The 14,847-nt window shown below is 52.1% G+C and overlaps 1 protein-coding gene across 1 annotated transcript in view; it reads right to left on the bottom strand.

Moving 5' to 3' along the window:
* Positions 1 to 8,642, bottom strand: part of DOK4 (docking protein 4) — a 13,110-nt gene extending 4,468 nt beyond the window's left edge. Inside the window, exons 1-2 of the mRNA XM_003792572.3 lie at positions 8,469 to 8,642; positions 3,102 to 3,351 (exon numbers count right to left, since the gene is read on the bottom strand). Of these exons, the coding sequence (XP_003792620.1) occupies positions 3,102 to 3,167 (66 nt within the window). The 5' untranslated portion in view covers positions 3,168 to 3,351; positions 8,469 to 8,642. The remainder of the gene's footprint in view (positions 1 to 3,101; positions 3,352 to 8,468) is intronic.
* Between the last annotated feature and the right edge of the window lie 6,205 nt (positions 8,643 to 14,847).

The raw sequence follows: 14,847 nt of genomic DNA on the forward strand, positions 1-14,847 counted from the left end.
TGGTCAGTCTTGGGGTCACTCCTGAGGTGGGTCCAATTAACATCTACGCCAACACGTTAACAGCTAATAAACGGTGGTGCTGGTATTTTTTTTTTTTTTTTGAGAGTCTCACTATGTCGCCCTGGGTAGAGTGCTATGGCGTCATAGCTCACAGCAGCCTCCAACCCTTGGGCTTAAGTAGTTCTCTTGCCTCAGCCTCCCAAGTAGCTGGGACTACTGGTCCCTGCCACAATGCCTGGCTATGTCTTGGTTGTAGTTGTCATTGTTGTTTGGCCCAGGCTGGATTCAAACTCACCAGCTCTGGTGTATGTGGCTGGCGTCCTAGCTGCTGAGCTACAGGCGCTGAGCCGGTGGTGCTGGTATTTACAATAGGTTATCTAGATCCAGAACTGATCTTCGTGCCTCACTTCGTGTGACATTCCGGCCAGGACTCCAGCAGTGACAGGCACAATGAGGATTCTCCCAGGGACTGGGATTAGCCCCTTGCCCATGCCAGGCCACATGTACCACGTGCCTTGTTCTCCAAGCCAGGTGAGGGCTCTTCATGTTGGTAACCCCTACCCTTGTCTCTAGCAGCTCTCACGTACCCTTTCTTCCCCTTCTCCCAACCAGCTCTGGAGCAAGGAGGCCAGAGTTATTTCTCTGCTCCAGTTGGAAGTCAGAGGTGGTCAGGGGTAAAGGGGCAAAGCCAGGAACCTGGGATTACCCCACAGCATGGCACATTCCCTCCTGTCCCAATCTCTGTACCTCAAACCACCTAAATCCTCTATGGCCTGTCAGACACCTGAGGGTCACAGGGTACAGCAGGCCTAGGCAGTCCCCATCCCAAAAAGCCACTCAGAGCCAGGCTGCCTCTGGCTCCTGCCTCGGTTCCTAGGAGGCATGTTTGCCCCTACACCCCTTGACCCTGGCTTGACTCCTGGCCTGTCCACCTAAACCACAGCAGCCCTCAGCTCTCAGCTGCACAGCACCTTTAAGGCAGACACTGAATTTTATTCACAGAACCTTACTCATTCTGGTATCCTTATTAACAGAGCTCTGCTAAACAACTGAATGGCCATGTGAAGGGACAGCTGAGTGAATGGATGGGTGGATGAATGAATGCTGCTGACCCAGATACATCCTGCCAGGGTGGGCTCCGTGCAGCCTGCAGTGTCAGGGGCAGAAGGCCTGGGGGCCTGAGCACCCTGGTTGCCTGGTTACAGGATGCACACTCACAGAGCCCCAGGGAGCCACAGAGCTCAAGAGCCCTCCTTCCCACTTCTCACAGGCTTTGATCAGTGCTTCAGAAACACTCTGACACTGCTCTGCTGGGGAGGAAGGCCCTGGCAGGTAGGAGAGTAGGCTGGGAGCTCTTCCAGCCCCTCCCCCTCACCTCTGCTGGCTGAGACAGGGATGGCTGCTTGGAGTGACTGCAGCCCCACATCAAGGGAAGTGAGGCTGAGGTCTGCACAAGGGAGCTGAATTCCTTGTGTGGGGCAGGTCTCAGACTGGGCCTGGACACATCCCACCTCCCAGACCCTCCCACTGGCCGTGCCCACCTGTCAGCCACCTGGCCTTCCTCTGGAACAGGTCTAATAGCTGAGCCCAAGTGGCTGCCCCTGTGACCGGTGCCTTCCTGGCACACTCTCCCCCTGGACAGGGCTTCAGCCCAGCTGGCCCCTTGGGGATATGCTAGGACTAAGGCCACAGGAATGGACAGAGGTGTTAGAAGCTGGGCCCCTGCTCCCTTAGCGTCCTTATCTCAGTCCCAGCCTTTCTTTGTTCTGTACTCCAAGTCAGTGGGCTGAATCTCTCTCTCAGAAAGAGCAAAGTAGCTGCTAGGGCCCAGTTCCTTCTAGGCTGGGGCCCAGGATGGGCTACAAATTCAAATCCAGATAAGACTCCAAACATGCCCACCAGCTCAGCCCTCCTCAAATTATCACCACCTGGCAGTGAGGCTGCTAGCCTCTGCCTGGACTGAACATGACCTGTCTGGGCCACAGGAGGGAGGAGGGGCATGAACTACCCCAGCAGGCCAGCCCTGCTCTGTCTAGTGCCCAGGCAGGGAAGCTGAGGGTCAGATCCTAGCTCCTCCCCTCCTCAGGATCCCCTACCCCACTTAGGCTGAGCCAGGAAACCTACAGCAATCTGAGCCCACCCCCATCCCATCAAGGCAATGGGGGAGGGAAGTGAGAGACAGGGCTTGGGCCACCTCTGTCACCAGGACTTTCCTTCCTATGGAGGGGGCAGCTCCCTTCACTGGAGATAGGTGGTTGGCAGAGAAATAGAGGCGGCTCTTGAATACCCTCACCAAGATCATTACTCCGACCCCTAGGGCCCCTGCTCTTGCCTTCTAAGGGGTGTCACTAGTTGAGAATATAAAGAAGGCTGGAAAAGGTGGGCACCCTTCAAGACCTCATCTCTACAGCCCCTCCAAGCACCCAGCTCAGGGCAGAGCACCAAGTAAGCACGGAACCACCTGTTAGCAACTTGGAGGGAAGTGGCCCGTCCCAAAGCAATGGGCCATTTTCCCCAAAGTTCTCATTTAGAAACCACGTAAATATCAGCTCTGTACCCCTCATGCCTCCCCCCCACAACCAACCACTCTCCTTTCAAACACTTCTTTAACATTAGAAATCACAGCCTCGAATAAAATAACTATCTGCACGCAGAAAGCCGTGGGAAGCAGGGGAGATGATGTACTTAAAAGAAAAGAGGCCAGAAGAGGGGAGGGAAGGCAAGAGAAAGGAGGGGACGCAAGGGGAAGAGAGAAGCTGCTTCTCGGCTCAGACACAGCCCAGCATTTCCAGCTGCTCCTGTTGCTGTGGTGGTGGCAACAGCGGAGACAACTTCAACAATAGCAGGGGTGCCGCCTGCCCATGGGCCACTGCCGCCACTGCTGGCCCAGCAGCTGGGATGCCAGCCAGCTCTGCTGGGGTGGGGGCTGCAGCAGGCAGAGCCCAGCCCAGGCACATGCCAGACAGCCCACTGGCGAGAAGCCTCAAGACTACAAACACACGATGCCCCGCACGCCCCACGCCAACATGCCATGCCTCCAGACCGAGTCCTCCCAGGACACCCATCCCTCAGCCAGCATGCCGCGGGTCAGGGTCGCTCACCCCGAGCTTCCTGCTCTTCATCTTCACGTAGCCTTGCTTGACGATGTCACTGAAATTGGTCGCCATGGCTTCTCCCCCGTCTCTGGGGTATCAGGCCTGGTGAAGCGAGGGGAGGGATGCCCAGGTGCCCGGTTTCCGGCACCTCTGATCACCTGTTCCAGACAGTCCTCCAGCTGGGCTGCCGTGTTGGCCGCGCTCTTCACCTCGCCCGCCTCAGCATTGTTCTAGCAGCTCCTTCGCCCGGCGCCTGCTAGAAATGAAAATGACAGGGAGATGAGAGACAGTGACATCTTTCTCTTCCCCTCACTGTCTCGCTCTTTTTTCCTTCCTCGTCCCACACTCCTCCCCCTCCCTCCTCCTCCCGCCCTTCTTCCTTCCCTTCCCTCCCCACCCCAGGACGGCAGAACCATTCAGGAAAACTGAGGTGGAGGCAGCAGAGGAAAATGGTCCAGCCCAGTCCCCTCCCTCACGGCTGGGGCTGGCAGTTAACCCCTTCCTGGGAAGAATGGCTGTGGCTCCGAGGTGGAAGTCGGGGCTGAGGACGGAGGTGGCTGGGAGCCCTGAGCTGGGGTCTAGGAGCTGCTGTCCCTGAGTCCTTTGGGCCTGTGGTCCTATCAACTGTTACAACTCTGGTGCTGATTTAGGGTAACTTGACAAAAGCAAAACCCTCTAGCAGGCATGTGAGATGGGGAAGGAGAGTCTAAGGAGGTGGCCCAGGGTCTGGTGTCTGAGTGAACCCCACACCCCACAAGGCCACAGGTTAAAAATAAATGGCCTTGTCAGCTTGGCTGCCCCTCAAATCCTTCTGCACCCCAATCCCACATCCTATACCTGATTCACTCTAAGAACCATCATATCAAGCCCTCTCGGGCCCTGCTCCCAGCCCCTGGAACTCTTTGGCAGCTTCTTTGGGCGCTGCTTCCTGGGTGGGAGGGCAGAGTCCAGTGGGGCGGGCCTCCAGATAAGCCTGAGGAATGTGCTAGGCTGGCTGGAGGTGGCCTCTGTGGAAGCAGATGCCTTGTCCTGCCCTGGAGCTGGGGAGACTGGCCAGTTTGTGAGCATGGGGCCTAGGCTCCAACTGGCCACTGTGGCCAGGCCGAGCAGTGCCTCCATGTCCTGAGTATGGGTAGAGTTAATTACAGGACACAGCCCAGACAGACGCAGGAGACAGTATGGGGCATCAAGGGAAAGTCACTTTGGAGCAGCAAATGGAACCAGCAGGACCACCCCCAAACAGGCAGATCAACAGGTTACAAAGACTCATAGTGGTGGGGCAGGTGATCTCAGCAGTGACCTAGTCAGTCTAACAGCTTCATTTTATAGATGGGAAAAGAATCTCAGAGAGGGCAAGCCACATGGCTAAGCTCACACAGCAAGCCCAAGGCAAACCAGGGATGAATGAGAAGTTCTGGGGTAGGTGACGGAGGCTGGGGTGCCTGCCACCAGCTAAGCCTTCACTGTCACCTAGCTTAAAAAGTGGGACCAAGTCAACAACATGGCCCTCCCACCAACTCTGTGTCTCCAGGATCATGGGGGGGTAGGTATAGCAGCATTTCTGTAGTCACCTGGGTATCTGTGCTGCCAGCACAGGGGCCCTGGGGCAGGCAGCAGCTTGGCACTAATTAATCTCCTAGAGGCCTGTCTGTTGAGTCCCTAACAAGGAACAGATGGGACTACCCCACTGGGCACCTGCAAACAAGCAGAGGGGCACAGAGGGTAAGGCTTCCCTATCCCACTTGCATCCTAAGGCCCGCTCAGCTTACTCCTTCCATCCCAGCTCCCTGAGTCTAAGCCCCTTCCAAGCCCAAATGGTCTGCCTTCCACCCATAAGACCTGTTTTAGGATCCCTTCACGGGAACTGATCCCTCACAGCCGTGCCACACTAGGACTCTGGCAGTCAAAGATGGGTTGGTTTTTCCCATCTCTGTCTCTCCTGCCTGTTTCTGGGGCTGCCTTGTCCACAGAGCAAGGATCTACTTTGTGGAGCTTCCCTCTAATGACTAGCAGGCTGTGGCCCACAGTGTAGAAGCCCCTTTGAGAACACAGCTATAAGAAGCCACTGGGCCCTGGGTTCATCCGAAGTAGCCCGGACACAGCACAACCATGAGTGTGAATCCAGTTGGCCATATAGTCCTAGGCAAGCCACTTAAATTCCCCATTCCTCAGTTTCCCCATTGGCAAAAATTAATAACTCCGCCTACTTTAAATGAGGGGATGAATCTGTGAGGCACCTGCCTGCCCACTTTGGACCCAAAGTTTCTGCCTTGAAAATCCCAAGGGCTGTTTTTGTTGTTTGTTTTGTTTTTCAAGAGCTGCTGCCCAGATGGGGCTGGGAAACTACCAGAAGGCAGCCTTCCACCTGCCCAAGGCAGGCCTGCCCCTTCCCAGCTCTATCAGTCATCTTCCTAGTGGCAACCCCCCAGTGACTGTGTCCCCAAACTTTCAGGAGTGCTCCTGCCCTGTCTGTCCATAGACCCTACCCTGTCTCATACCTCAGGCACAGAATCAGCCCTACAGAGAGAAACCAGCAAGAACAGTGACCTTCGTGGGGAAGCCTGAGTGGCAGAGTCTCTGCAGCTTACTCTGACTCTGAATTATGGAACTCCTGGCCACACTCAGTCCCTAATAAGGTTTGTAAGAGGAAGACCCAACCTGAGACCCAAAATGGTATGGCGAAGGGGAATAGGAAGGTCAGGAGGGAGGACTAAAGGCCAACAGATGGACCCACAAATCTGACAGGCACTGAGGTCAACATGGAGGTTACCCAGAGGGATGCTCTGTGGCAAGCAAGAGAGACAGCCCCCACACTGAGCCTGTGAAGGCCCCATGTGGCACCTGAGGGCAGCTGAGGCTCAGGAGGTCAGAAATTGGGCCTAGGGGCCATTGTCCCCATCACTCTTGAGCCACCCAGCCTTTCACAGGCCTACAGCAAGGAATAATGCCCACTAATTTAAGAGGACTTGAGGTCTCAGGCCCTTCCCTGGCACCAAGCATGAGGGCTGTGACTCTCATTACCTACCAGGGCTAAGCAGCAAACTGTCAAGGTTCCAGTGGGTGAGGGGAAACAGGGGCCCTCCATCCCTCCTCCCACCCTGGCATCAACACTGCTGCTCAACAGAGAGCCAGGCTCTGAAACACTCTTCTCCTCAGGAAGGGCAGGTGTCCTGTGGGGAGGGGACAGGGAGACTAATTGGGTCCTCCCAGCCCACTGGCCCCATGGGGCAGCCACTCTAAGCACCCCCTCCCTGCACCTAGATTCTGCCTAGAGGCTTTGGCTTCAGAACAAACACTACTCACTGAGGCTGGCAACCAATGACTGGGGCAGGAGTGGCTGCCTGCCTGGCTAGGCCTCCCCACCCCTGACAGATCAGATCTTATCAAGACTTCAGGGATGGCACTACCTGGACACCATCTCACTGTCATCTGGCTGTCTCCACCCCATCTATGAGATTCTCTCCAGCACTACAGACATTTCCCATCCTCCATGGCCTGGCCCTCCCACCCTCCTACCCTGTGTGATTATCAAGGCCCAGGAGGGAGTGCCCCCATGCAGGTCCCCACAAGGGCCCACAATCTAAAACACTACAGGTCTCATCCAAGGTGGGGAGCAAAGACAGAACAAATATCCAGCAAGGCAGAGAGGAATGGTGGGAGGAGGGGACATCTGAACAGCCCCAGACCCTTAAGCCAGGAAAGTAGGGCTGTGCTACCCACTCAATTGCTGCTACTCTCTTCTCTCCCAGTCCCCAGTCACCTCTCAGTGTGCCAAATTCCCTCCCCCTGCACTTGCTGTTTCCCACTTACAATACTCTTCCTTCCCATGGTCTCACCTGCATTCCACCATTTCATTCACCTCCTCCAAGCAGCCTTCCCTGAGTACCTTGGCTAAAGGGCCCCTGCTAGTTAGCCTCTGTCACAACATCTATTGTCACTATTTCCATCACGCACATCATCATGGGATTTTCTTGTACCTTCATCTGTCCATTTGTTACTTGGCCACAGAGAGGCATCTAGAATGTCAGCTACCTGGCCACCAGGTAGCTATTAACTAGCTCCATCCTAGCCCCTGAAATGGTGCACAGTGCAGACCGGGTGCTCAATATTTGGGGACCGAACAGATAATTCTCTCTAGGATCAGTCCTCCTCATCCTTTCTCCCAACACTGCCAACACATCCATCTGGCCAGACTGGCTCAGTTCCCAGAGGTGTGTCAGCAGCGGGCGGCGGGCTCCCCACTCCTCGGTCCCAGTGGTGACTGTAGGGCAAGCAGACTGTTGTTACTAGAGAACCAGCTGTGCTCAAGACCCACAGTTTGGTTCAAAGCAGCCTCAGGGGAAAGTGTGTTGCTGACACTGTGTTGGAGCCTGGCTGGGCGGCCCCGCCTTGGCTGGGGTTCGGGGGTGAGGTTATGCCCAGTTTTGCTGCCCTGCCTGGTAGGAAAGGACTACGAATAACCAGTGCCCAGGCACAGAGAGGCAAACAACTGAGCACCCATGGACACCCATGGAGGTTGGAGGACAGGAATGGCCCATGGAGCTACATCCCTCTGAAAGGGGCCAGGAACGCTAAGCAAGCTCAGCCCCTGACCGCTGTGCAGGAGCCTGCTAGAGTTTGCTCATCAGACACTTCACCCTGCCACACCCTCTGTCCAAGCACCCTGGCTAACTGCCTGTCCCACCTCTTAGGACAAGCAGGCAGAACAGAGCTCCTGCTCTGCCCACATCACCCAAGTGCCCAGCCCTGGCTCGTGCCCCTTTGCAATGACAGAAAGCATTTAACTGGATCCAAGACCTCGGGGGCCAAGTGGGAGAAGGTGGAAAGGATTTCAGGACCAAGAGAGAAAGGTTCAAGGACAGGAGTCGCTGGCTACGCTGACCACAAGTATAGGCTGTGGTAGAAATTCCATAGGTAGGTGGGGGTGGGCAATGAGGGCCTATTGGGCTAGAGAAAATAGTCTCTTGGAATTTGGAGGAGTTGAGAGAACAAGGGGCCCTGGGGGAGCAGGGAGGAGGCTGGGGGCTGCCAGGGCTGGGTTATGCCCCTTCCGGATGGCAGGCCCAGGAGCACAGGGCCTGGGTTTATCTGATGGGGTATGTGTGGGCACAGGAGAGGTCAGCTCCCGACCTGGGCTTCCCTGGAGAGGAGGGCTGGGGGTGGGCAGGGCGCAGGGAGTTTCAGGGCCCAGGCGCTAGCTTTGCGGGCAGGCCTCTTGAGCCTCCCGACCCTCCAACAGAGTAGGAAGGTTCCAGGGGTTGGAGAGTCCTGAGGTTCGGAAGTGACTGAGAGTACCAGGGATGAGAGTCACCGAGGGTCCGCGGGCACGACGCGGCCTAGGTTCTCCTCCCCACCTTGCTCCCCCCCATTTACCTGGGCGCCGAGCCCCGGGTCGGGAGAGCCTGCTCGGCGAGGCCGCAGGGCAGGCTCATGCCCGCGTCACGGCGGGCCCGGCGGGGGCGGCAGGGTGGCGGCGGGGCAGGGCAGCAGGCGGGGACCTCAAGGGAGACGCGGCCGCCGGCCTCCGACTCCGGCTTGGACTCGGCTGGGTCCCTCCCAGCCGGGTCCGGGCGAGCCACCCTGCCCCGCCCCGCCCCACCGGCACCGCCTCCTGGCACAGATCCCTACCGTATTCCTCCGAGCCGCGGGACACAACATTCCGCGACTGCACCCCCAGGCCCTTCAGTTCGCTTTGGTACTCCTCTCGGCCCCAGCGCCCCTCCCTTGGCCCCAAAGCCTAATCTCACGTCGTCTCTCAGCCCCTAAGAGCTGAACCCCATATCAGCTCCCAGCCCCCAAATCTCACCCCCCCGCCCAACTTCAAGACTCATGGACCCATTGCTCCCCTACCTTCTTCACCACTGCCGGGTCGCCTCCAGCACCCCCACCCCGCATCACCCCAGCCACAGTGACCTCCTCAGGAAGCTGCAATAGCAAAGCGATCTCTCTGCAGCTTCCTCTCCCACCCTCAAAATCCCCAGTTTCCCCGTTCTAGGTCCCCCAAGACTGCCCTTAAGTCCAAATTTCATTCTCTTACCTGGTCCCCATTCCCTCCTCCTTCTCCAACTTCCAACCTACACTCACCTCTGTCCCTCAAGCCTGCGCAGATGCTGCGTGGCTACCCGCTACTCTGTGGGAATTACGAACCACGGGCCTCAGCCTTGCCAGTGGGAGGGGAGAAATTGCCCCTTGTCTCCCCTGGGAAGGAACTGTCCCACCCCCCACCCACCCCCCAACACACACACGTTTTCATGCCTGATCCCTCTTACACAAGGGATTCTTAAGTGTGGCTCCTAGGTGGTCACCATCTTGAAACTTTTTAGAAATGCAAATTCTCTGCCCAACCCAGACCTATGAAATCAGATAAAGGACAGGAGACCTCTCTCAACCAGAAATCTGTTTTAACAGGCTTCTAGCAGACTCCCATGCACACTAGCGATGGAGAACCACTGCTTTAGACCATGAGTACAAACCGAAGCAATAGTCCACACCTGAGCATCCAGTCTTGAGAAACAAAAATGCTTCCAAGTCCAAACACTTCCAGGCATTGCAGAGGGGTAGGCCTGAAGCACGGAGGGAACAAGGACCCCTGCACTCACCCACAGAGTCCATCCTTCTGCTTCTGAGACACCTGGGCCTCACTTCTTCTAAGGGGACTGCTTCCTGACTCCCGAAAATGTTCCTGATGGCCACTGTGGTGCCTGTGACCAGCCTGAGCTGAAGCCCCAGACTGCCAGCGGAAGAATTCCCTGCAGCCATGCTGGCCTGGGCTTAACTCCCCACCTTCCTATGTATCTTTCAAACTTGACCCCGCCTGCTTTGCTTCAAACCACAGCCCATAAAGCTCCCAGCACTTGATCCATCACAGCAAACTGTTTTTCAACAAACACCAGAAACCTCTGGAGGAGTTTTGGCCAACAACAGCAGCAACAACAACAAAAAAAAGAGTTTTCACAACAATTAGACATCTCTACAGTGGACTTTCCCAAACTTCTTTATTCTCCCGTGCTCATGATTTTTGCCCAATTTCTCCATACTGTTAGCATCTACTTTTAAATTTTATTTATTTATTTTTTTGAGACAGAGTCTCACTTTGTTGACCTTGGTAGAGTGCTGTGTCATAGCTCACAGCAACCCCAAACTCTTGGGCTCAAGGGATCCTCTTGCCTCAGCCTCCCTAGTAGCTGGGACTACAGTCGCCAGCCACAACACCTTGCTATTTTTAGAGACAGGAGTCTCACTCTTGCTCAGGCTGTTCTTGAACTTCCGAGCTCAGGCAATCCACCTGCCTCAACCTCCCAGACCATCTATTTTGTTTTTTAATTAAACTTTGAGATATTTTTGGATTCACATGTAGTTGTAAGATGTAATATGGAGAGAGCCTGAATACTCTTTTCCCAGTTTCCTCCAATAGTAACATCTCACAATACTATAGTACAATATCACAACCCAGATACTGACATTGATACAATCAAGATTTGGAAAATTGGCTCGGCGCCTGTGGCTCAAGTGGCTAAGGCGCCAGCCACATACACCTAAGGTGGCAGGTTCAAATCCAGCCCGGGCCTACCAAACAACAATAATGGCTGCAACCAAAAAATATTGGGGTGTAGTGGTGGGCGCCTGTGGTCCCAGCTACTTGGGAGGCTGAGGCAGGAGACTCACTTGAGCCCAGGAGTTGGAGGTTGCTGTGAGCTGTGATGCTGCAGGACTCCACCCAGGGGGATAGCTTGAGGCTCTGTCTCAAAAAAAAAAGATTTGGAAAATTTCCATTACTACAAAAATCCCTCACGTTCTCCTTTGATAGTCATACCTGCTTCCCTGCCACTCCTACTCCTCCTTAACCCCTGATAATCACTCATCTGTTCTGCATTTCTATACATGTGTCTTTTCAAGAATGTTATATCATTGGAATCATAAGTATATCATCTTTGGGAATTGGCTTTCTTGGCAATTCATCCAAGTTGTTGCATCTATCAATAGTTCATTCCTTTTGCTGCTAAGTAGTGTTCTGTGGTGTGGGTATACTATAGTTTGTTTATACTAATACCCACTGAAGAATATCTGGAGGATTTCCACTTTGGGGCTATTGTGAACAATGCTGCTGTGAATATTTGTGTACAGGTTTTTATGTGAATATAAATCTTCATTTCTCGGAGATAAATGACTATGAGAGCAATTTCTGGGTCATACAGTAGTTGTATGTTGAGTTGTTTTTTTTTTTTTAATTTTTTTTTTTTTTTTTGAGATGGAGCCTCAAGCTGTCCCCCTGGGTAGAGTGCTGTGGCATTACAGCTCACAGCAACCTCCAACTCCTGGGCTCAAGCGAGTCTCCTGCCTCCGCCTCCCAAGTAGCTGGGACCACAGGCACCCGCCACAACACTGGCCTATTTTTTGGTTGCAGCCATCATTGTTGTTTGGCGGGTTCGGGCTGGGGATTCGAACTCACCACCTTAGGTGTACATGGCTGGCGCCTTAGCCAGTTGAGCTATAGGCGCCAAGCCATGTTGAGTTGTTTTATAAACCGCCAGACTGTGTTTTAGACTGGTTCTATCATCTTACATGCCCACCAGCAATGTATAAGTGATCTAGATTTTTCACATCCTTGCCAGCATTTGGTGTTATCACTACTTCTTTTTGAGCCATTCTGATGAGTGTGTAGTAATACTTCTTTGTGGTTTTAATTTGCATCTCCTTAATGTCTATCATGTTAAACATCTTTTCGTGTGATAATTTTCTGTGTATCTTCTTCAATAAATTGTTTCTTCATGGTTTTTGCCCATGGTCTGATTATTTGCATTTTTATTGTTGAATTTTGAGAGTTCTTTATATATTAAAAGACATGTGGTTTGCATAAGGTGACCAGATTTTAACATTGGTAAAGAAGGACACCATTGACGGGGGTGGGGGTGGGGTGGGGTGTTATTAGCTGACCTGTTTATGGTTAGGGACCCTCTAGAGAAGGGGGGGCTACTTGTTTGTTCCAGACATTTTGGCTCCTTCTGAGGTAATTGTCCTTGCCTAGAAGCAAGGGAGGGAGCCAGTATCCTTCTGATACCTATTCTACCTGGGCAACCTTGCCCAGGAGGGGAGTTGGGAGTTTACATTAGCCTTTTCATTTCCAAATGAAGTTACATTAACCTCTTCATTCCCAAATGGAGTTACATTAACCTTTTCAGCAGCCGCCTATATTCCCTTCCTGTTGTCTCCCCCTTCCCTACCTTATGCATTCTTTCCAAAAATCAGGACTTTTTAAAAATGCCATGGGACGCAGGACAAATTGTTAAAAATCAGGACTGTCCCGCCAAAAGCGGGATGTCTGGTCACCTTAGGTTTGCATAACTTTTTTTTTTTTGCAGTTTTTTGGCTGGAGCTGGGTTTGAACCTGCCACCTCTGGCATATGGGGCCAGCATCCTACTCCTTTGAGCCACAGGCGCCGCCCCCTGTCTGTAGCTTTTTAATTTATTTTTCTTTTTTCTCTTCTTTTCTTTTCTCTCTCTCTTTCTTCTTCCTTCCTTTCTGACAGACTCTCACTCTATTGCCCTGGGTAGAATGCCATGGTATCATCGTAGCTCACAGGAACCTCAAACTTTAAGGCTTGAGCAATCCTCTTGCCTCAGCCTCCAGAGTAGCTGGAGTATAGGCCTGTGCCACTACACCTGGCTGGGTTTTTTTTTAATTTAATTAATTAATTAATTTTATTATTTTTTTTTTTAGTAGAGACAGGATCTCACTCTTGCTCAGGCTGGTCTCAACTCCTGAGCTCAAGCAATCCACCTGCCTCAGCCTCCTTAGAGGGCTAGGATTACAGGCATGAGCCTTGGTGCCCAGCTTATAGCTTTTCTTTTAATCTACTTAACAGGGTCTTTTGCAAAGCAAATGTTTTTATTTTTATTTTTCTATTTACTTTATTTATTCATTTTTATTGTCTCAGATTAATTTGAGGGTACAAAGAATTAGATCACAATGTTTGCATTTGTTAGGTAGAGTCCCTCTTATCATTGTGTCTGGCCCCTAAGAGGTGTGCCCCATATTAAGGGGGAGCACCCCAACCCCCTTCCTCTCCTCTCTCCCTGCTGGCTCACTCCCCCACCCCCAACTTTGAATTGATTTGAGTTTTTCTTTTATGTGGGCCTAGATTGTCCACCAGCTTCATATTCGTATTGAGTACGTTGGATTCTTGCGTCTCCATTCTTATGATACTTTACTAAGCAGAATGTGCTTCAACTCCATCCAGGTTAATGCTAAAGATGTAAAGTCTCCATCTTTTTTAACGGCCGAATTCTATGGTATACATATATCAGACTTTGTTAATCCATTCCTGGGTTGGTGGGCATTTCGATTGTTTCCATCTTTTGGAGATTGTAAATTGAGCAAATGTACAAATGTCCTCATGATAAAATGATTTTTTTGTTGTTGTTGTTCTGGGTAGATGCCTAGTAGTGGGATTGCGGGATCAAATGGGAGGTCTAATTTGAGTTCCTTGATGATTCTCCATACTTCCTTCCAAAGAGGTTGTAGCAAATGTTTTTAATTTTGTTTAAGTCCAAATTATCCATTTTTCTTTTATGGATTATGCTTTTGGTGCCAAAACTAAGAACTCTTTGAATTTTCTCCTACGTCTACTATCTTTTATTCTAATTTTGTTTTACATTTAAGTCTGTGATCCATTTTGAGTGAAATTTTTTAGCAGGTGTGAGATTTGGTAAAGGTTTGTGTGGTTTTTTGTCTGCTTGTGTTAGTTTGTTTTGGGTTTTTTGGCCTACGGATGTCCAATTTGTTCTAGCACTATTTGTTGAATGGACTCTCTTCTACTTTGGGGAAGAACTGCTTTGGCAATTTTGTCAAACATCAGTTAAACCTATTTCTGGTTTCTCTGTTTTTTTTTTTTTTTTTTTTTGAGATGGAGCCTCAAGCTGTCCCCCTGGGTAGAGTGCCATGGCATCACGCTCACAGCAACCTCCAACTCCTGGGCTCAAGTGAGTCTCCTGCCTTAGCCTCCCAAGTAGCTGGGACTACAGGCGCCCGCCACAACGCCTGCCCATTTTTTGGTTGCAGCCATCATTGTTGTTTGGCGGCCCGGGCTGGGGATTCGAACCCGCCACCTTAGGTGTATGTGGCTGGCGCCCTAGCCGCTTGAGCCACAGGCGCCGAGCTGGTTTCTCTGTTCTTTGCCATTAATCTATGTTTCTGTTCCTCTGCTAATAGCTCACAGTTGTGATTCGTATAGCTATGTAAGTTTTTGAAATCATGCAGACTAATTCCTCCAAACTTACTTTTTCTCGAAATGGCTTTAGCTATGCTAGTTCCTCTGCATTTTTATATAAAATTTAGAATAATCTTATCTATATCTACAGAATATCTTGTGTTACTCTATAGCTAATGGTAAGCAAGGGAAGGGAAGGCAGGGAGGCAGGAAAAAGGAAAGAAGGGAGGGAGGAAGGAAGAGGAAGAAGAATGCAAAATATCTTGCTAGAATTCTGATAGAAGTTGCATTAACCTGGCTTGGCGCCTGTGGCTCAAGTGGCTAAGGCGCCAGCCACATACACCTAAGGTGGCGGGTTCGAATCCCCAGCCCGGGCCCGCCAAACAACAATGATGGCTGCAACCAAAAAATGGCCGGGCATTGTGGCGGGCGCCTGTAGTCCCAGCTACTTGGGAGGCTGAGGCAGGAGACTCGCTTGAGCCCAGGAGTTGGAGGTTGCTGTGAGCTGTGATGCCATGGCACTTTACCCAGGGGGATAGCTTGAG

This window comes from Otolemur garnettii, unplaced genomic scaffold (genome assembly GCF_000181295.1).
Source record: "Otolemur garnettii isolate 467f Iridium unplaced genomic scaffold, OtoGar3 scaffold00058, whole genome shotgun sequence".
Lineage (NCBI taxonomy): Eukaryota > Metazoa > Chordata > Mammalia > Primates > Galagidae > Otolemur > Otolemur garnettii.